This window comes from Panthera pardus, unplaced genomic scaffold (genome assembly GCF_024362965.1).
Source record: "Panthera pardus isolate Hobbes unplaced genomic scaffold, ASM2436296v1 HiC_scaffold_11, whole genome shotgun sequence".
Lineage (NCBI taxonomy): Eukaryota > Metazoa > Chordata > Mammalia > Carnivora > Felidae > Panthera > Panthera pardus.
Window position 1 is genome coordinate 77,599,864 of NW_026526666.1, and position 20,156 is coordinate 77,620,019.

Genomic DNA, 20,156 nt, shown 5'->3' on the forward strand with positions numbered 1-20,156 from the left:
GGTCTCTAGCTTTTTTGAGACACACAGAGCCTGTCTCATCTCAGTGTGCATGTGCACAGCACACATACCTGCACCAAAGAGCGGGAGCATGGGCGCGCACGCAAGGCTGACGGTGTACAGGGGTGCTCCCCCCACCTACTGTGTGTCTGAGACTGGGGGTGCAAGCACGAGCAGGAGGCCCCGGTGGAGCTTGGTCTTGGGCAGGCAGGACTCAAGCCCCAAGTCCCGCACAGTGTGGAGAGCAGTGTGTAGGGAGGCAGCAGCTCTGTGCACGTAGGTAGGAAGCTCGTGTGCCAGCCGGCCTCGGGCCAGCCTCGAGCGGAAGCCTGCTGGAATCACAGCCTGGCAGCCTGGCTGTGCGCTGGGTCTTCAGAAATAAGAGTAAGTTCTCTGGAAAAACAGCGCGGTCTGGGGAGTTCAGGCAGAAGGAAGAGCGCAAAGACCCGGAGGTTTGAAGAACATGTCAGAAAAAGGGAGGCATCTGCTGTAGCTGGCATGGAGGGTATAGGGGGGTTCGAACAGCCAGAAATGAGGCTGGAAAGACAGGGTCATCTAGATGGTGTGTGTGGCCAAGGAAAAGGGACTTTGCCTTGCAGGGGATGGGGAGTGTCAGGCAGAACAAAGTCTGGAGCATGGCATCCTCCCTTGCCGCCACTCCTGCTTCCGTGGCACTCAGGGCTCACCCACTCCGTATCCCCATCCGTCATGCCCCTGCCCTGCGGCTACTGGAGGAGCAGTCTCTCTTGCCTCTCTCGCAGGGAGCTCTGTACAGCAGATCGGCCTCAGTGTTCCCGTGATCATCATCAAGCAAGAGGAGGCGTGTCAGTGTCAGTGCGCGTGCCGGGACTCTGCCAAGGAGCGGGCGGCGGGCAGGAGGAAGGGCTGTTTTTCCCCATCCCCGGCAGAGCCGAGTCCCCAGCCTCCTGACGGGCCCAGCCTGAAGCTACCGTCGCAGACTTTTCCCTCACGTCCCAGTCCCTTGTCGTCCTCCTCCGCTGTACCCTCTTCCTGTGAGCAAGGCAGACAAGCAGAGACTCCTTCAGACCCTCAGACAGAAACGTTAAGTGCCATGGATATGTCAGAGTTTTTGTCCCTCCAGAGCCTGGACACCCCGTCCAATCTGATTCCCATCGAAGCACTACTGCAGGGGGAGGAGGAGATGGGGCTGACCAGCTTCTCCAAGTGAAAGGGCCGCGTGCACTCACCTCTAGGAAAAGAGGGGGAGCGGAAGCGTAAGGTGCGGTGCCTGCCATCATGGGGGGTCAGCAGTTCGAAGGATGAAGAAATCTACTGTTTGAAATCCTCACCTTTCAGACGTATTTTCTTTAGTCATATCCCAGGAGCATCCATTTTAAGGAACTGATCTTTGGAAAAAAACAAAAACAAAAAAAAACAAAACAAAAAAAGCTAAGTTATAAATGAACTGTTTGGCTGCACTGTATGTCACTTTTGCTTATTGTCATGTGAACTTGGAAATTAAGGTTACTCGTATGCATAAACATTCGAAATGAAAGGGTGTGGCTTCCCTCCGTGTGAGGCTGCCCATCACTGGCACTGGGGACTTTGTGGTCTGGGCAGTAGTGTTCAGCGTGGCGGGCGTTGCTTCTCCCCGTGCGTCTTTTGAGTCTGAGGCTGAAGCTTGCGAGGAAGGCGAGACCCTCGCTCCGTCAGAGGGGGGAGTGGCAAAGGCAGAGCAGACAGCTGCAAGCTGGACAGGGGTCGGGCCAGGTGGTCCTGTTGTTTGATCTTGGTGTCCGCGGAGCTCAGGGTGATGGCAGGTGGCGTCCTGCAGTCAGCTACAGCACAATGGGTAGTAAAAGCCTGGCCTGAGGCTGTGTCAGTGATGTCCCGTCTGCCGCGGCCCCAGGTGAGCTGGTGACCGCTGTCTGTCCCTGCCGTTTGCGGAGCTGGCTCCGGCAACAGTGTCACGGCGTTTGCCTTCCCTGTTCTTTCTATCTCTTGGTTGGTTGCCAGGCCCTGCAGATCACAGCGGACTTTCCTTGGGGAACATCCCTGTTTTGTCCTCGAGTGGACGTGTGGCTTGTGGCCAGTTGCCGGCTGGTGGTCTGCCTTCCTTTAATGGTATTCTCTTCCTCAGAGCAGAAGAGCTGCATTTTGCTTATCAGAAGGAAGTCATTGTTGGTGTTTTTTGAGGCGGCATGTAATTAGCAGGCCAGGTGTCCTGGTTCCAGGTTCTAGCCAGGCTTTTGGTTGCCCCTCCCATCTCCGCCTCTCACCCTCTGGATTTTGCATACAGTCTAGTACAGTGCAAAGAAGGATGTGACTTGCTCAGCTTAGTCACGTGATTTCTAAACAAATACACAAAAGCAAACAAAAACCACAAAACGATGATCTTCTACTCAGGGTAAAACAAAACAAAACAAAACAAAACAAAACAAAAAATCCCCCTTCCACCAAAAAGCCTGAAATGTTGCAATAAGTTCTCTCATTTGGAATGTTTCATTAAGTTGTGTTATGGGGAAAAAAATTTTTTTTGATTTGTGTATAGAATTATATCCATCTGTCTGCCTTTGGCTCCAAGTCATTGCCTCTTAAAATAAAACCTAAAATACAATTCACACTAAAATGGAAAGTTTCTCTCAACTGGCTATATTAATGTAGTCATGAGTGCTCACCGAGCCTCACTGAGCTCAGAAATGAGGCCTGGCCCACTGTCTGGACTAGGCCTCAGCCTCCAAGAGCCCCTTCCCTGCTTGAGCGGGGAACAGGGGTCCACAAACAGGACTGCTCTTCTGAGTCGACAATGTCAGGCAGAAAGCAGCCATAATTTTGCCTTCCTTTACCATTACCTAATGTAAAGAGATCTGCATGTGTCACTCTTCTGTTCTCTGAGCTATTTGTTACTCAGGGCCAGCCAAGACAGTATCCGGAGCTGATCATTTATCTGGGAGCCAGAGGCCCTGCCTTTGACAGAATTTCAGGGACACAATTGGACAAGAGGGCAGAGGTAGTCAGTGTTGTTACTGCCACGAGGAGAAAAGGGCTTTACCTTCAGGCAGCTGGTGGCTTCTCATTCTAGGAGTCTAGGCAGGAGAATCAATTTCTTTTTGACCTTCTGCACTCCCCTCCCCAAAAAGCTGATGGGTTCTCAGCAGAAGTTGATAAGGCAGGAGGCATCTTCTGTTTACCGCAGTGGGTTAATCTTCCTGGGAAACCAGTTGCTGAGCACGGTTTGTCCTTGGCCATCTCTGGATCTCACACCCAGAGGAAGCTCTGAGGCAGGAGCGGCGCTGTTTTCTCTACAGCTTCTGACAGAATGACATGATGGGGTCCCAAAGGTAGCTCACATCGGAGGGCACGAATGACCTCCCCAACATATCCATCCGAGGGGCACCCGAGATTCGGTTCCCTGGGAGCTGAAGTGGGAAACAGGAACCCAGAGAAAGCCATTGGAAGTGTCCGTGGTTTCGTTACTGCTTCTCTCGAGTTAATCAGGGCTGTACTCCTGTTGGGCATACCTAGGTCAGTGGCTTTTCTGCTCTCCAAAGATTGGGGGGTGATGAAGCAGCATCTTAACAACAGTATTTAGGCTGACAGATTTTTCTAGTTGAAGTATCTGCCTTTTGAGGGTGACTCAAAATGACAAGCGGGACTGTCCGAGCCAAGTAGCTTTTGAAAAATCAGGAATGTGCTTAAAATGCCAGTGAGTGGTTGTGAAGAGCAGGTTCGCCCACAGGCCAGGCCGTCGTCTTCCCTTCCTCTTCCAGCGCTCTTCCCCCCACCCCATCCCCTCCCGCAAGCCTGGCCTCTTGTGCCAGGGATCTGGGAGGAGAGCAGGCCGCCGGCAAAAGTGGAGCTAGAACGGGCCTTCACGAAGAGTGCGTTTTCCAAACCCAGGCACGAACCTGTGGCGAGGTTAGGGAAGGGCTACAGACTTCGGGCAGGTGAAACCAAGCTTTCTTTCTTCCCCTGGTAAGCTTGGCCATTGCCACCGTGTAGATGGATTCTTCCAGCTCCCACTAGCACATCTCCAGTTCCACTGCCCTTTGCAGGGTGTGGTCAGCACCAAGGACTGGAGTTCATGGACCTAGGAGGGGGTGGGAAACCGGCTGGCTCCCCCAAACTGCCTTAGCAGGGGGGTGGGACATTGAGGGAAGATGGCCCTGCCTCTCCTGGCAGGGTCTGGCAGCCTTGTGGGGCATCACCAGTTTGGTGACACGAGTTGGTGTCATTTATTCAATTCCACCCCTTCCCCCTTAGAAGGAGATCATGGTACAAAGCCCAGGAGGGGCCTTAAGGTGTGAAGACGTCTCTGGGTAGAAGCCAGGGACTTGTCTCCCCCACCTCTGGGAAAGTCAATAGATTGGAGTTCTACCTTCAGGGTCAAGGCAGTGGATTGATGGGGATAATGGAGGGTGGGTGGGTTTTCCTGAGAGACTTTGTATAATGCTGAATGTGTCCAGAGGGATGAGTTTGCAGAACCTCATATTGGTATATTAAAGAAATAATAAAATAAAAAAGCACTTTAGGTTATTTTATCTTTAACCCAATTGCTGCAATTTCTTTTGTGTATATATATATATACATATATATACTTTCCACAAAGTTTTATTTTTTGCTCAGAATAAAAAGTTAAATTGAGGTGTGAAAAGAAAAGCACTTACCTTGGTGCAATATGTGTAGCTTGACGGTCGTTGTCCCATGTGGCCCTGGCCTGGCAGCGTTTTTCCGCTCGATCAGCCCTGTACTGTGAGGCTGTCTATAGGGAAACACTATTATGCACTCTCAGCAACTGCTCTATCTATGCAAGCCTTCCCTGTGTGCCCGAGGGCGCCCCCTCAGGCTCTCTGAAGAACTGCGGGTCCTGTTTTCCTTTGCTGACTTGAGGCCCCGTTTTCATCACTTCTCGGTCCCTTGCCATCTTGCCCAGCCTTCACCATTACAAAGTGATGCCTGAAAGGAAGGAACAGGTTGTTCCTAGGTAGAACCTGGCACCTTCTAGACTTTTATATCTGTAATCATGTTTCATTGTCTTCAATCTTAGAGACTTCTCCGGAGTCACTGAAACCATTGGTTTGTGGAACTGCAACAGTATTGCTAGCGTTTACATTTTCCAATCAGAACTATGTTGGGGAGGTGGTGGTGGTAGTGGGGGAGCGGGCAACACGAGCCATTTCCCTACTGCTCCCCTCACCGCCCGCCCATGTTGGCTCTCTAAGAAAAAAGGTCTCCAGCCTTCATTAAATCCAGTAAACAAAGCTGTTACTGATCTGCTTTATCGACTTCTCTTCCTTTCCCCACATTCCCCTCCTGTTCCCCCGAGCCCCCATTTTATCTTCAATTCTCAGGCTACTGTAGAATAGAGAAGTTTTGAAATACACTTCAGCCAAAGCAGAAGGATTTCCACAGATCAGTATGCAAATGGTTCTGTGACACAGATGGGAAATTGTCCATTCCCTAATACCGGGTGGCGGGGCGGGAGGCGACAAAGCTGAATCTTGCATATTTCTGGTTGGTAGTCAGTTTAGCCTGTTTCCTCTTGCATATTTTGGGGGGGGACAGGGAGAGGGTCCCATGTTTCCTCTCATGCCCTTTGGGGAAGCTGATGATCACTGGGCATTTCTCACTGTTACTCCTGTTCCAGAGGTTCTCCTCAGTCTGCACTGAAAAATGCAAATTAAACTGGATCTTATGTCAGTGTGTACATAGTACAAGCTTTTTTACTGGAAGCAAAGTTTAAAACCACACACTGCCCTTTTGGTGGTGTGCCTGCTGGGCCAAAAATTGGGTGATAATGTAGTGTCACTTTCTCAGCTCAATGCAGTTTCTACTCTTTTTCTTATGGGAAAATTTTTCATAAAACCTTTTTTCACCAAAACCCAGGGGTGTTTTTTGCAATATCCTCGTTATCCTCATAGTGGTGCCAAGTCAGAGGCCTCTCTTGCCCTTCTCCCATGTCCTTATGCCTCCCCAGGGCGCTGTTTGATTCAACAGTCTACATCCTTTGCTGTGTTTTGGAGAATGTGGGGGTGGGGGGTCGGAGTTCAAGGTGGCTGTTCCCTTTCCCTGTGAACTCCTCCTAGTCCCTTTTGGGGAAGGTGGCTGGAAATAGGTTTTTGCTGAATCTCCGGCTCCCATCTCCTGGCCAGGAAAGGCAAGACCCACAGAGAGCCTTCTTTTTTGACACACACCAGTCATTGGCCGGAGGTCTTGGTGACAGTTTTTAAAATCTCAAATGGTTTTATTTGGATTGTGTAAAAGCCTATCAAATTTATTTAAGGGTGAAACATGGGAACAACGGACTTCCACTGAGCGATATGAAAACGTTACAGGTTCAGTACTTCCAAAGGAAGAAACCTCCAAACCCAAAAAAGAGTAAATATGAATTTGTATTTTTGAAGAATGTGAAATAATGGTGTTTGCTTAATTGCTCATTTTGTATAAACTTAATATTGTACTTTAAGATATCTGCTAAGAAGTGAAAATTTAACTTTTTGGAATTGAGAAAGCAATATTAAATACTAATGAAATCCTAATTAAATGCTTATTTAAATCTGGTAGTATCTGTGGCCTTTCTTCCCAACATTACCCATGGTTGACAATTTTCAACCACTTCCCCCCTCCCCAGCTGAGTCTCAGGGGACAGAAAGGAAAGGTCGGTCACCAGGAGAGTCTGCAGGTTTCCTTTTAATCAAGGCTCTGCTAAAAGTGTTTGGTGGGGCTAGGAGCCCCCAAAGCATGAAATGGACATGTAACACCACCTGGATCCCCCAAAGCAGGTCAGACCACTCTGGAGAGCACTGCTGGTCTGCCCAAATCCGGGTCATCAGACTGGGTATTCCTTGGCTACATTTCAAAGCTCAGCACTGCCTTCAGCCAGGATGAAGTGGGAGTGAAACCCAGCTGCTAGCAGAGCGGCCACCCCAGGCCGAGAGCCAAGTACCAGCCACTGCTGGTGAAGACTGGCCCCTTTATTGAAGGGGGTTGTTCAGAGTCCAGCCACCAGCCCCGGGAGGGAGAGAAGTCAGGGCGCCCATCAGGGATGGTCAGGGCTCCGCAGCTCCATCGCCAGCATCCTTTGGAAAGCCACCTCGGGCGGAGACAGCTGGCTGGGGAGGCGCTCCGGCTTTGGCTGAGACGTTCTGGTTGGAACAGAAAGGAAAAGTGAGGCTGGGAGGAAAGGCCTTGGATTAGGCCCCGCAAGGATATGGCCACTTGGCATTCGGCTAGCACTTAACTTTTTCAAAGCCTCTCGCCCAGATGAAAGGAGGCTGGGGGTAAGGCGGTGGGGACACTCTTCCACCCTCCAGGGGAAGCTAGGGCTTAGCAAGTCCAGCCACGGGGCAGTCCCCACCTCCCAGGCCCAGCCCGGGGTGGGCACTGACCCCGCCACCAGCCGGCTCCGGGCGCCGGCGGCCCAGCTGCCGCAGCATCTCCTCGCAGGCGGCGATGGTGTCCAGGAGCTGCCGCTGCCGCTGCTCCACCGCGTCCAGCAGCTGCTGGGCGCGCTCATCCCGGGGCGGCTGCGGGGGTGGCCTCCCGCCGAGCCCCAGCCCCGCCTTCCCACGGTCCACGCCGGCAGCCTCCCTGCCCGGGAGAGAGCGACAGACACACGGTCAGGGCCGGCGCTCGCGCGGGGTCCGAGCCCCTTCCCCCCGCCCCGACGGGCCCCCTCTCACCCCCGTGACCAGTCTGAGCCCGGGCCCCATTCCATCTCCGCCTGCGCGGCCCGACCACCGCCCCCCTTTCGGCCGCCCCCCTCCCCAGCGCTGCGCTAGGGCTCCGCAAGGCTGCGCCCCGCCCCGTCCCCACCGGTCTCCTTCAAGCCTCCTGGGGGTCGCGGTCCCTTTAAGGTGCCCGGCGTGGAGGTGGGGCCGAGCTTCCCCGTCCGGAAGCTGACTGGGCGCGTCACTTCCTCCCGGAAGTGGGCCCGGGCGGATGTCTCCGGCGCGTCCGTGCAGGGGGCTGAGGGCCGCGGTGGCTGCCAGCGTGGGGTTGAGCGAGGGGCCGGGGGGCTCCGCCCGGAGGGGCCGCCTCCTGCGCCCACCGAGCCCCGCTCCGGCGGCGCCGGGGGCCCGGCTGTTGCGGCTCCCGGGGAGCGGGGCCGTGCGGGCCGCAAGCCCGGAGCGCGCCGGCTGGACCGAGGCGCTGCGGGCCGCCGTGGCCGAGCTGCGCGCCGGCGCCGTGGTGGCCGTCCCCACCGACACGCTGTACGGCCTGGCCTGCTCGGCGAGCTGCTCGGCGGCACTGGGAGCTGTGTATCGCCTCAAGGGCCGCAGTGAGGCCAAGCCGCTGGCCGTCTGCCTGGGCCGCGTGGCCGACGTCTACAGGTGAGGCCGCCCCGACCCGGCCCCGCTGAGGGCGGCACCGCGGGAGGGGCTTCCGGTGACAGGCTTGGGAGACTGAGGCGCAGAGAGCGGGAGGGGCTTGTCCAGGCTCACCCAGGAATCCGGAACTGGAAATGTGTATCGAGCACTTAACGTCTTCCAGTGTCTGAACGAGATGCTGGGGCGCCGCGATGAACGAGGCAGTCAGGGTCCTTATTCTCCTGGCGCTTTTGTGATAATGGCGGGGGGCGGGGGGGGGGGGCAGGGGAGGGACGCCCATGGTTTAAAAAAAAAAAAAAAAAAAAAAGGAAACAAACACGACAGCTTAATTTAGTAGGGGCGGGGGATGCCTTGAAGAAAATGAAACATGGAGCGTGATAACGGTGCAACTGTTGTAGCCTCAGAGACCAGAGGCATGTGGGCCCCAAACCGGGAGTGCTCCTCTGGAGCCCAGCGTCTCAAACTCTCAGGGAGGTGAAGAGGGAATACAGACGGATCTCATCGTAGTCCCGAGTCCCCTTTTCTAGATCTGTCCATAGTCTGGAATAGGACCAGCAGCGACCCTTCATTCTTGGATGGATCTGTGTCCCCTCTGTTTTCCAGGTATTGCCATGTGAGAGTACCCGAGGGGCTCCTGAAAGACTTATTACCAGGACCAGTGACCCTGGTGTTGGAACGCTCTGAGGAGCTTAATAAGGATCTAAACCCGTTTACTCCTGTGAGTCAGATTTGCTTTTCTTGTGTCCCCAGACTCCTGCCATCTGGCTTTCACTAGGATCCAGGCCAGACCCACTCCCCACCCATCTCACCCTTTTTGATGATCCTCTCCCCTTGCTTTATAGCTCGTAGGCATCCGGATTCCTGACCATGCCTTCATACAGGATTTGGCTCAGGTGTTTGGGGGTCCACTTGCTCTCACCAGTGCCAACCTCAGCTCCCAGGCCAGTTCTCTGAACGTGGAGGTAAGAGCTACCCAGTCCTCCCTGCAGAAACATCACCAGCCCAAACAGATTCCTCTGAATCCGTGGGGTTGATGGTTCACTGGAATGACCTGCAAGAGACACCCATTTGTTCTAATGGTGGGAAGTCGGCCTGGTTGGCAGGGGTGGGGTGGGGGTGAGGGGATCAAATTAAAGGATCTTGAAAAGGTTTCATTAAAAAGTCTGAGAGGTGAGGGGGAGAATTGCTCTTTTCTTCCTATTGTGTTTTTAGTAATCAGAAATATTACGGTAAGTGTGATTTTTTTTTTTTTTCCTCCCCCATTTTTTTGATGGTAGCAGTTTGAAAATGTCGTTAGGCAATAAGCCTTTACATTAGTGCTGTAAAGAAAGTTAAGGCTCTGAAAGGTTGTGTCACTTGTCCCGGGGACTCCTGACCCTGTTCTTTTACCTGGGCCGATAGCCATGTCAAAGAAAGGATTATCCTAATCCTGCCTTGACTGCATGGCTTTAGAACAAATGAGAACACACAGAAATGCCACCACACGTTTTTTTTTCCTACAGAACTTAAATATAAAACATAGCAAAGTACTGGGGTTTCCCAAGCCCAGACCTAAAGAGAGTGCGGTCAGGGGCCTTAGAGAGTGAGGGTGAGAGGTCAGCATCCTTTCTTATTCTGGGACTGCAGGCTTTACCTGGTCCCCGTGGCTGTGCCCGAGGCAGTGGGGGTGGGGGTATTCTTGGCTTGTCCGCAAACATTTGACCCAACCAACACAGTAGCTGGTAGTTAAGACCCTCCGTCCCAAATGCCCAGGCCTAGCCACCACTGCAGCATTTTCATGAGTGGTAGTGCTGGGGAGAATGGGTGATGCTCTAACCCAGTTAACAGTTCAATCCACAGATTTTGGAGGGGCATCCTTCCCGTGGCCCCTTAAGGATTGAGTGCTGGTGGCATGCACGTGAGAATCCACCTGTCTTCCTCTCCGTACCCTTACCCTTTCCCTGCTTAGAGGAGGATGCCTCCTGTTTTAGAAGTGTGCGGTCTTTGCTTTCTTATGAACGCTGGGTGCAGTGTGACGTCATGGCAGATGCCAGAGGTAGCGTCCGTGGTCTTCCTCTCCTTCTTCTCAGGAGTTCCAGGACCTCTGGCCTCAGCTGTCTCTGATCATTGATGGGGGACCAATTGGGGATGGCCAGAGCTCTGAGTATCGCCTGGGCTCAACTGTGGTTGACTTATCTGTACCTGGAAAGTTTGGCATCATCCGCCCAGGCTGGTGAGTCTTTGCTGTGGCATGGGGATAGAATTGGAGGGGGGTTGGAAGGTGCAAAAAAAAAAAAAAAGTCCTCAGCAGAATAAAGGTTGTCACTCCTATCTTGTCCCGAGGGGAATGAGCAGGTTTGAAGAACTGGCGGATGGAGGTGGAGACTAAGTTTGCCAGTGTTTGCTGGCTTTTTCAGATTTCAAAGGATTCATCAATGATCTATTGAAGAGCTGATCACCATGCTCTGGTGGGCTCAGGGTTTTGAGGAGTCAGACTTTAACTGCCCTCCATTTCCTCCTCAGTGCCCTGGAGAGAACTACAGCCATCCTCCAGCAGAAGTACGGGCTGCTCCCCTCACACGGATCCTGCTCATGAATCTCGGGAAGAGGGAGGGCCCGAGGACTCGTGCTGGACACTGTGTGTCTGTTCGCTGGTGACTAGCAAGGCCTCATTCACAGAGGCCACGGGGGCCACAGCATCACTAGTCTGACGCTTTCAGGCAGTGTGTCCCTCTGAACCCTGTAGACCAGGCCCCAGAAGCTGCTGATTTTGTCTCACACTGGTGGGGGAGGTCATATTTATGAACTGTACTTTCATATCAGCCAAAAGCTGACTAGACACTTTATTTGAGCACATTCCTAGGATGGCCTTGTCCCAATAAGTTTCTTCTTAAAAGATAAGTTTGAAACATTGAAAGAACAGACTTGGAATCTAGTCAGAGCCTCCCCTCTGGTGGGTGGTGGCTTTTAAGGTCCAGATCAGCCAGTGCACCAGCTGGTGCTGTTGGAACGTCTCAAGTGACCAAAGGCATGTGTTTCTGCACCTGAAGCTGGAACCAGATTAGGATAAAGGTTGTTGAGCCACGGGCCACACACTGTTTCCTCTGAACCAGTGAGGCCGGTGTATGGTGTGCTGTGATGCCAGGAAGAGTCATCATTTTGGGCAAGTTGTGGGAAGTGAGCTCAGTTGGCAAGGGGTGGGGGCGGGGAGGTCCAAATTAGAGAATACTAGAAAGCAAATCTCTACTATTTCTGTCAGCCAGTGGCTTTTTTTCTTATTTATTCATAAAATAAATTATAACGAATTATACCTATAACACTTTTATTTGAATCCAGTGTCTACTCAGCAGCCTGCATCTTTATTCATGTGAATACCAAGTGTTAAACAGTTATTCTTGGGTATTTGAACCTTGTTTTTCATTAATAGAAAATGTTTTGTAAATAGTTTATTTTTCTTCTTTTGAATTATTTCCATAGGGGAGGATTACTGGGTCAGAGCGTACGAACATTATTCTGGTTCTTGATACAGATTCACCTTCAAAAGAACTGATCAAGCTGCCTTGCCATCAGCAACGAATGAGACTTGCTGCTTCAGGCCCCTGGCCTGGCTGTACTTTTAGAATTTTCCAAATCGTGTATGTGGGAATGAAGCCTCCTAGTTTCTCCCTTCTGTAACTTACTACAGGTCACCATCCAACCCTTTTCACCTGTCCTGATCTGCTCCATCCATCGGTGCCATTCAGTATCCATGACCTATCTGGAGCCGGGGGTCCTGTGGTAATCCATAGGCCTGCTTCTTCCCCTCCTGCACCTTGCACCCCATTCCCAGTACTGGGATTCAGTCTTCAGCCCATAAAGTAACGCACCTATTTCCAAGTAGCTCCTAAGTCTTGCCAAGGAGTTGTCCCGGGGTCTACTTTGAGGGCCCCTACAATTATAGCACATTAGTTTATTTGTAAATAAGCACTAGTTTGTTACATATCCCCTCTAAAAATCGTGTTTGAACTTCTCATTTCTTAAGCAAACTCACTCTTCGTTGTGCCAATGCTGGCCAGCCGATCCCCACATGTCAGGTTGTCACGGAATTTGAGGGCGGGCTCAGAATTCAGGAAGTCTTGAAGAGAGCAAAAAGAATGCTTACTTGAGAATACCACGTCGTATTTAATTGATACAAATCACAGTAGCACTGAAAATGGCTCGGCTGAGTGGGCCTCATTCAGTTTAGGCAGCTAAAGGGAGGCGGGGGGTGGGGGGTCCTAGTCCTCTCCCTGGAGCTAAATGGTCATCTGGGGAAATGGAGGCTCTGGAGCACAGAGGTATTTTCTTAGAGGAAAAAGAACAACTCCCAGCGCTGGGTAAAACTGCAGAAAGAAACTGTGCTCAGGCACTAGCTACAAGGCCACACCAAAGAAGGAAAGCTGGATCCTGTAAGCTTCTGGAAGAAAAAGGACCTTTTCAGGTCAAGTTCCTCCCTAGCGCCTAGCACATAGTAAGGTGCTCAAGTAGTGTGTGTTGAATGAATGAATGAGTGCTCAGGGGTATTTCCTGATCATTGGGTTCAGGAGTCTACCGGGAAGGGCGTCAATCTAGAATTTCCCTTTTGGGAAGCTTCAAATCCGGTTCCCTAACTTAGAGAAGACAGGTGCTGTGGGAGGAAGGCTGAAGAGGAAGCAGGGCATGTGCTAGCCCCGAGCCCTGGTCCCTCCGAAGAGCAGTCACCTGGTGGCTCCGCTGCACACCAACCTGCTGAGTTCCAAGCGAGGAGGGACTATTTTAAAGTGTCGGGACAGGATATGGAGCTGCCCTGGGCTAAATCCAGTCACCCGCCAGCCTCTGTGGTTCCCTCTGGAACCCTGCCTTGTTTCCTGTCACCGCAGAGCACCCCGGCACCACCTGCCCAAGGAACAAGCTCTGTTCCACGTGGGGCCAGGCTTGACGGCCCACCCAGAGGCGGCCCGCCATTGACTTGGAGACCGGCGAGTGCCCATGACCTCAGCTGAGCCCCACGCAGGGACACCTTCTGGTGAGGCCAGGACGTTGGCACCTCGTGGCCGTCGGCAGGCTCCTCACATCAGCCACTGCTCCTTCTCTTTGATGAAGTGCTCTGCCCAGCGGCGAGTCAGCTCCAGGTACAGGTTGGGCTGGTGAGGCAGGTAGTCCAAATACAGACGTGTTGGCGTCTTCTTGGGAATGGCCTTCTCGATCTGGGTGCCCTCATGCCACTCATTGAAGGAGGTGATGGAGACAATCTCGGGCCTCACCGTCAGGGCTGCCTGCAGGGCTGTCTCATAGTACTTGCCATTGACCCTGTTCCGAGTATTGTGGTTATTCCAGGGCCGGATGCTGGTGTCAATGTAGCCAGGCCCCACGCTGGGGATGAACATGAGGTTGTTGGCATCACAAAAGTTCTTCACAGCTTTCCAGTTCTGATGGGAGGAGCCGAAGGAGAAACCATTGGAGGCAAAGTAGGTATACATGCCATCAAATCCGGCAGCCAGGATGTCGTGGGTGTGGCCCTCCTCCACCAGCAGGGCTATGAAGACCCCATCATAGGGGGTGTTGCGGATGGAGTGGGGCCCATTGGGTGTCAGGAGGTGAGCCCAGGCCTCAGGGGACGTCAGGTATGAGTCGTAGATATAAAAGAGTGGGAGGCTCTTGCCCATGCTGTTCTTATAGCGGTAAAATGCACCATGGGAGCCATACCTGAGGAACAAGAGGGAGAAGAACTTGACTTGGCCGCCTAAGAGGGGCAGCTAGTACAGTTGTAGGACAAGCCATGGGTTAGATCTTTCCTGATGCCCAAGTGCAATTTTGGATCCAGCCAGGCCCCACAGTTGGCGTCATCATGCCTCTAAGCAAGAACCCAGTCTTCCACCCCCCACCCGTCCCCAGCCTCAGAGATCCTGTATTCAGGCCTCACTGCCTTGCCCTCCACCATGCCACCCCCCGTCTTTCATCTATACTGCAGCAACAGCCCCCTAACCGGTCTCCAGGCTCCCACTGCTGGCTCCCTACAATCCACTCTCTTTAATCACATTTGATTGCTCTTAGTACTGAGACCTGCAAGGCCCCCTCCTACTTGATCTGGCCCTGCCCACCTCCGTCCCTGCTGTAACCCCATCTCTACACACCAGCTACACTGGCCTTTTATTCTGCCATCAGGCTTGTCCCATCCTGGGCCTTTGGATCTGAGAGCCCTCTGCCTGGAATCTTCTGCCTGCTCCAGATCTCTGAAGAGCTGACTCTTCCTTCAGGTGTTAGCTCACATGTCATTTCCTCAGAGAGGTTCCCTTGACCACTCTTTCTAAAGTATAGCACCCATCCTCAGGCATGCTCTCTAACACAATATGCTGCTTTATTCTTTCTTAATTGCTTTTTCAGAGTATGGGTCACAATTTGATCTTTCATGTGTAACCGCTGTGCGCTTCACTGCCTCAACACACTGGAATGTAAATTTTGCTAGTCCTGCCCATTACCATACAACCGGGGCTTAGGACAGTGCCTGGACACCTGAAGGCACTCAACTGTTTTCTGAATAAGGGGATGATACATGCAAACGCTGTACAAGCTACTTTCACATATATTAACTCACATAACTCTCACAAGACTCAAAGGTTCAGAGGCTTGCATCAGATCACAGATTAGAGGCTGCTGCATCAAAACTCAAACCCAAGTTGCTGACTCCAAGGCCCGGTACTGTCTACTGTGAAGTAGCTGCTGAGGACACAAGCATTCTGCCCTTGTGTGCCTTGACCTACCTTTCTAAACCTTCAGTCCCACCCCCGTTTTGATCCCCACCAGAATCCAGGCCCCATAGCAGCCTTACGTGTCAATGATGTACTTGATGTTGTCATGCAGAGTGACGTCATCCCGGCCCTTATAGGGTTGGATGTGGAAGGCCACCTGCCACAGACAGAGGAGATACCGGTCAGGTGAGTATCTGCCCAGGGGCCATAATCTATAAGGCTCATGCTCCCCTAAGGCTTGGAGGAGAGGGCCCAACAACTGTAGGCATAATAGAGATAAAAGCAGCCACTGCCCTCAGGGCCAAGAAAACGGGCAAGAAGCTCGCCCACCTCCCACAGCAGGACATCTGGGAACCATTTGGATGGGCTGTGACTGAATGGCTAATAGGTTTAAAGCTCACATGCCAGTTCCACGTGATTGGCATTAGCTGCTTGAAACCCTGGGAAGAAGGATGCTGAATGAAGCTGCATTGATGGACAGAGATGCTATGATCTGTTAAACATGTCAGTGATGGGCTCAGGAGTGGGGCTCCTCTCTGCCGTTTATCTTCCTTCGCCACCGAAGAGGGGAATGACTTATTTGGTTCATTTGGAGAAATTAACTGGACATGCTTCACTCAGCTCATTCATTCCTCTTGAAAGCGCGCCTGCCTGCCAAGAACATGGGTTGTACTCTACGCCTTGAGGCCCAGCATTGCCTCCCACTAGGGGTCTGAGGCTGGAGTTGAGTTTCTGGGCGCATTTGGGTCCTTGCCTGCCCTCTATCCAGAGTCAGGCTCTCCAACCTAACTTCTGTCTGATATTTATTGAGTCCCCCATTTCTCCTATATTTAGTTTTCCCCATTTTTCCCCATAATTCAAGAAAATAAGAGTGACACGGGCTATTTCGTAGAGCCCCACCCCCAACACCACACTTGCTGTGTATTTGCCATACTTAGGCTAATGCCAAGAACTAACCCTGCGGGCAGAGAGGGGGAAATCTGAATGGGCCAAAGAGCACCTGACCTCTTCTTGGAGACTCACCTGGATGTTGTGCTGATGGGCGGTGTCGAGAATGGCGGGCACCAGGTCATCTGAGGGTTCCCCGTTATCATCAGCCATGCCAGGTGGGTACCAGGACAGGACCAGGACGCCTGAGACACAACACAGAAGCTACTTCAGAGACACAGAGTACCCATGCGACGCAGATGTGTTTCCTCACAAGCCATCTCCAACTGCAAAATGGTTTCTGCCTGAAACCTTGAGCGGGGCTCTGGCAGGCCAGGTTTACTTCCTGCAGATCAGATCCCAGAGCCTAGCGTCCTGGAGCTGTCCACGCCCGCGGTGCTGAATCGAGGCGGCAGCGGGAACCTTTGCGCACCAGGCCGAGAAGGAGCCTGACAAAAGCCTGAGTAGGACTCGGCTTTCCCTTGCATTCCCAAGGAGTAGAACAAAGGGAAATGGGTGCATAACACCACACCCATCTGGAAGCCACAGTCCTGTCTCTGGAGGAAAGGGGCACATCTAAGGTCCCGCGGGGAGAAGAGTCCCAAGCCGAGGTCATCTTATCCTTCCCACAGGAAATAACGTTTGTCTCGACCATCGGCCTCTCTAGACTGTAAGATCCTGAGGGATGGCCTCTGTGTTATTTATCTGTGAATGCCTCCCATCATTGTCTCTGGCATTCAATTTCTCCCCATTCATTAGCCATCTCTAGATAAATTGAAATGTGTTGTAAAATCCAGCAGAATTCAGTGACAAAATCTGAAAGAAATGAGCCTCCCCACTAGAACCTGCCTACAAAAGAGGCTCCCAGGAACCTCTTTTCAAGCAGAGTACTTGATGAAAAGCTGCTGCCTGCCCGACCCCCCCCCCCCCCCCCCCCACTGCAAACAGAGCAGGGTCCATCATACAACATGGGCAAACTTTCTGCAGCCAGCAAAAACAGGAAGGGCTGCTGCCCTACCCCTGTATCTTGTGTGAAAGCTGAGGCCATCCCAGGCGTGACTCCGCTGAACCTCACTCCTGCAGGGCCAGGATACCCAGGCCTCACTTACCCAAGACTAGAAGCCCAAGAGACAGGAAGACTCTTGCTCCCTCTCTTTGCTGTCCCTTCTTGGGACAGCTCGGAGCAAATGCCTTCTTCCACTGGCCCTCCCAGCATCTCTGCCCTACGAAAGGGCCCTGTTGTAAGGGGTCAGAAGGCAGAGTAGGGGGAGACCTAATACTAGAAGGTGGGGGCGGCGCCGCGTGGTAAGCGCTGAATGAAAGTAGAAGGGAGGGAGTAAGAAGCCAGACAGAAGGGTGAGTGGGACCAGAGGCTCGGTGACAGGACCAGTGGGAGTTGTGGCGTGGAAACGAGGAAGGGCGAGGCTGGGGGACAGGGCCGCCCGGGGGTGGGGGGAACTCACCGATAGCGGCTTCCTTAAGCTGGGTCATGTGCTCCCGCAGCACGTCGGGGTCCCGAGAACTGTAGGGCCCCAGCTCCGGGTAGAAACTGGAGCCCAAGTCGTCGGGAGGACTATGGCGGCCGCGGGGGTAGCTGGCCGAGATCTTGGGGTCCCAGTGCGGCACCATGACGTGGTCCCAGTGAATGTAGTGGCCTTCGCGCCGCGGACTCCCGTACCAGGAGTAGTAGAAGGCGTGCAGGTCCGAGTAGACGCGCAGACTCTGCCCGGGGGCGGGCTCGGCCTCCGCGGGGGCCGGGCCCGGGGGGCTGCCCGGGCCGGCAGTGCGGGGCGGTGGAGGAGGAGGCGGCGGCGCGGCGGGGGCGGCCGGGGCCCGAGCGGCGGGCGCGGGGACTCCCTCCGGGCGTCGCTCAAAGGGCGCCAGCTCCAGGCCCGGGCCCAGCGCCGGCAGTCCGTCCGGAGCCTTGAGCGTGCGCAGACCCATGAGCGTGCCGAAGGCGAAAAGCAGCACCAGGAACAGCGCGATGCAGGCGCGGCGCCGCCGCCGGGCCATGGCGGCCCCTGCGCTCCCCGTGGCCCGCCCGGCTACCTCCCCGCGCGCCGCGCCATGGCTGCCCGCCCGGCTCCCGCGCGTCGTGCAGCCCGCGCGCGTCCCAGGGAGACGGCGACGCCGAGCACCGAGCGCGGCGTGGGCGGCTCCCGGCCTCTCCCCCGCAGTGCGGGCGGGCCCGGCACACTGAGAATGCAGGCGGCGCAGACCAAGTGGTCAGGAGTCGAGGGGGAACTGGACGCGAAGAGTGGCAGAACTGCGAGTGCCCTGGGCCAAAGGAGCAGGGGCCTAATCGGGTGGCGTGGCTCACGAAGCACTCGTCTCCCTTCGGCCCGGGCCAGCAGCGTAGAGGCACCTGGCGGAGGAAAGGGAATGCCCTCCTTCCGGAGCCCAGGAGAAGGTCCGGGCGGCGGCGCCCGAGGGCGTGGGAACAGAGGGCAGGGTAGGGAAGAATGCGAATGTCGGAGTCTGACCCTCTTGCCGTGGATCTCCTTCCCTACTGGTCCCTCTTTACTGACTTCACCGACCCTCTTCCTGCTGTTCTCAGTGACCTCCCTTCTTTGCACTCAGACCCCCTTTCGCACCCCGGGGAGCCTCCGAAACTTGGGGAGGGAAAACCCCAGGAGTCAGATGCTACAGGCACTGGCTAGAGCGTGGGAGGACAAGGGAGACCGTGACTTGCACAAAGTCACACGGACCGGGCCTAAACCCAAGTGGCTCTTGTCACTGGCCAGACTGCTGGTGCCAGGCCTGTTGTACAGGGCTGTTTGTCTTTGGACAAACTCCTAGGATCGGTGAGAACTAAATGAGATAGTTACCGAAAGGCACTTTAAACAGGGCCTGGCAAAATTAGCACTCGGTACATGTTGGCCATTCTTTCCGGACTCTGGGCGCCAGAGGGCAGACCCTGGGTCTTAATACCCTTCTAGACTCCAAAGGGGGGCTGCAAGAACAGGGTCTGACACTCAGTTCCCAGGGCTGTTTGCTGAGTGAATACCAACCAGTCTCTGGTGTGATATTCTATAGGCAATGACACCTTCCTCACTCAACACTGAGTTCTTACTCTGCATTATTCATGAGTTTACTTATTCAGAAAATAGTTTTGTTTATTGTCTGCCTCCTTCACTGGTCCATGATGACAGCAACCTTGCTCTAGCTGCTGTGTCTGAAATAAGGTTTGGCATAATAGCAGGCACCTGATTCTTATTTAAGTAAAAAAAAAAAAAAAAATTGTAGGAAACCCAGGAAGAGGAGGAGAAAAGTTGGGGAATGTGGGTAGGTCTGGAGCCCAGGAAAGCGAGTTTGAGAGAATTCATAGTAGTAAGTGTGAAGTAAGTAGGAAGCCTTCAGCTCCAAGCAGCAGACACCTGATTCACACTGGCTTATGCAATATGGAAATGTATCATCTCATAATGCAGGACATCCAATGGTAGGGCAGAGTGAGTAGATTCCCTGGTTCAAACAACATCATTAGGAACCTGAAATATTTCCGTCTCACTGCTCTGCTGTGCTCGCCATTGACTTCATACCAAAACCTACCCAAACTGGCTCCCCTTGTATCACAAAATGACTGCTTGGGGGCAGCTGAGGCAGCATGCTCCCTTTCCCCAACCAACAGGCAACAGTAAGACCCATTTCTCTTTCCTACAAGGGCTAAGCAAGCTTCTCCTTAAAGCTCATCAGTCTAATCTGGTATAGGCCTGCCCGTTCATCCCAAACAAATTGTTGCCAAAGGGGATGGAATTACCATGACTAGATTAGATTAAATGTTTGCAGTGGATTGAAACTTGGGGAGAAGACCTTGCTCTACCATGGTATTAAATGGTTCTGGAAATGAGTAAGAATGGGAAGAGAAAAAGAATAAGGATGGAACTTTCAGGAACACCAGCATTTTGGGGTTGGGCGGAGGAATGGGAAGCCGGGAAAGCTTCATGAAAGAGGAAGCAAGAAGTGGGAGTGACTGGTGACGGTTTTAGAAAACTGGCAGGTGTTTTCCCCAGCTCTCCATCCCTCCACTATTTCCAGAAATGCCCTGCAATGTAATGGTGGCCTCCACTGGCCATGTCTGGAATCCCAGACACTACCACCCAACCATAATGGTTTGATCTGGGGCTAGGAGCCTGACCCACAAGGAACCAATGATAGTGCCCATTCCCCACTGTACTGATCATGGACACCCACCCAAGGGTCATCAATTATAACCCTT

At 53.3% G+C, this 20,156-nt stretch overlaps 4 protein-coding genes and 1 long non-coding RNA gene across 9 annotated transcripts in view; 3 read left to right on the top strand and 2 right to left on the bottom strand.

Moving 5' to 3' along the window:
- Positions 1-6,521, top strand: part of MTF1 (metal regulatory transcription factor 1) — a 46,060-nt gene extending 39,539 nt beyond the window's left edge. For all 3 annotated transcript variants that reach the window (XM_053897354.1, XM_053897356.1, XM_053897351.1), the window contains exon 11: positions 759-6,521. In XM_053897354.1, the coding sequence (XP_053753329.1) occupies positions 759-1,186 (428 nt within the window). In that variant the 3' untranslated portion in view covers positions 1,187-6,521. The remainder of the gene's footprint in view (positions 1-758) is intronic.
- A 107-nt stretch (positions 6,522-6,628) lies between these two features.
- CUNH1orf122 (chromosome unknown C1orf122 homolog) lies at positions 6,629-7,881 on the bottom strand. Of its 2 annotated transcripts, none has more exons than XM_019430145.2 (3): positions 7,774-7,881; positions 7,347-7,548; positions 6,629-7,103 (listed from the first exon to the last, which is right to left on the bottom strand). In XM_019430145.2, exons 2-3 carry the CDS (start codon positions 7,392-7,394, stop codon positions 7,008-7,010), a joined length of 144 nt encoding a protein of 47 aa, XP_019285690.1. In that variant the 5' UTR covers positions 7,395-7,548; positions 7,774-7,881; the 3' UTR covers positions 6,629-7,007. The 2 variants fall into 2 exon arrangements, with proteins under 2 accessions (XP_019285690.1, XP_019285689.2); XM_019430144.2 differs by lacking the exon at positions 7,774-7,881 and adding an exon at positions 7,641-7,754.
- An 18-nt stretch (positions 7,882-7,899) lies between these two features.
- Positions 7,900-11,714, top strand: YRDC (yrdC N6-threonylcarbamoyltransferase domain containing). The gene is made up of 5 exons (XM_019430142.2): positions 7,900-8,291; positions 8,892-9,006; positions 9,131-9,250; positions 10,358-10,500; positions 10,791-11,714. Exons 1-5 carry the CDS (start codon positions 7,900-7,902, stop codon positions 10,861-10,863), a joined length of 843 nt encoding a protein of 280 aa, XP_019285687.1. The 3' UTR covers positions 10,864-11,714.
- On the bottom strand, positions 11,512-18,077 carry MANEAL (mannosidase endo-alpha like). 2 transcript variants are annotated; one of them, XM_019430140.2, is made up of 4 exons: positions 17,404-18,077; positions 16,037-16,146; positions 15,094-15,170; positions 11,512-13,970 (listed from the first exon to the last, which is right to left on the bottom strand). In XM_019430140.2, exons 1-4 carry the CDS (start codon positions 17,951-17,953, stop codon positions 13,334-13,336), a joined length of 1,374 nt encoding a protein of 457 aa, XP_019285685.1. In that variant the 5' UTR covers positions 17,954-18,077; the 3' UTR covers positions 11,512-13,333. The 2 variants fall into 2 exon arrangements, with proteins under 2 accessions (XP_019285685.1, XP_019285686.1); XM_019430141.2 differs by lacking the exons at positions 15,094-15,170; positions 17,404-18,077 and having other exon boundaries at positions 16,037-16,107.
- Positions 13,967-16,736, top strand: LOC128775554 (uncharacterized). Its single transcript, XR_008420336.1, has 2 exons — positions 13,967-15,199; positions 15,952-16,736. It is a non-coding gene; the product is annotated as an uncharacterized LOC128775554 (long non-coding RNA).
- Positions 18,078-20,156: the final 2,079 nt, after the last annotated feature.

Coding starts and splice junctions, on each gene's coding strand:
- MANEAL (XM_019430140.2), bottom strand. CDS start 17,953: ATGGCCCGGCGGCGGCGCCGCGCCTGCATCGCGCTGTTCCTGGTGCTG. Junction 15,171..16,036: donor CCCATCAGCACAACATCCAG/GTGAGTCTCCAA, acceptor TGTCTGTGGCAG/GTGGCCTTCCACATCCAACC. Junction 13,971..15,093: donor ATCAAGTACATCATTGACAC/GTAAGGCTGCTA, acceptor CTTGTTCCTCAG/GTATGGCTCCCATGGTGCAT.
- YRDC (XM_019430142.2), top strand. CDS start 7,900: ATGTCTCCGGCGCGTCCGTGCAGGGGGCTGAGGGCCGCGGTGGCTGCC. Junction 9,251..10,357: donor CCAGTTCTCTGAACGTGGAG/GTAAGAGCTACC, acceptor CCTTCTTCTCAG/GAGTTCCAGGACCTCTGGCC. Junction 10,501..10,790: donor GGCATCATCCGCCCAGGCTG/GTGAGTCTTTGC, acceptor TTTCCTCCTCAG/TGCCCTGGAGAGAACTACAG.
- CUNH1orf122 (XM_019430144.2), bottom strand. CDS start 7,675: ATGGAATGGGGCCCGGGCTCAGACTGGTCACGGGG. Junction 7,549..7,640: donor GGCTCAGACTGGTCACGGGG/GTGAGAGGGGGC, acceptor TCTCCCGGGCAG/GGAGGCTGCCGGCGTGGACC. Junction 7,104..7,346: donor CGGAGCCGGCTGGTGGCGGG/GTCAGTGCCCAC, acceptor TGTTCCAACCAG/AACGTCTCAGCCAAAGCCGG.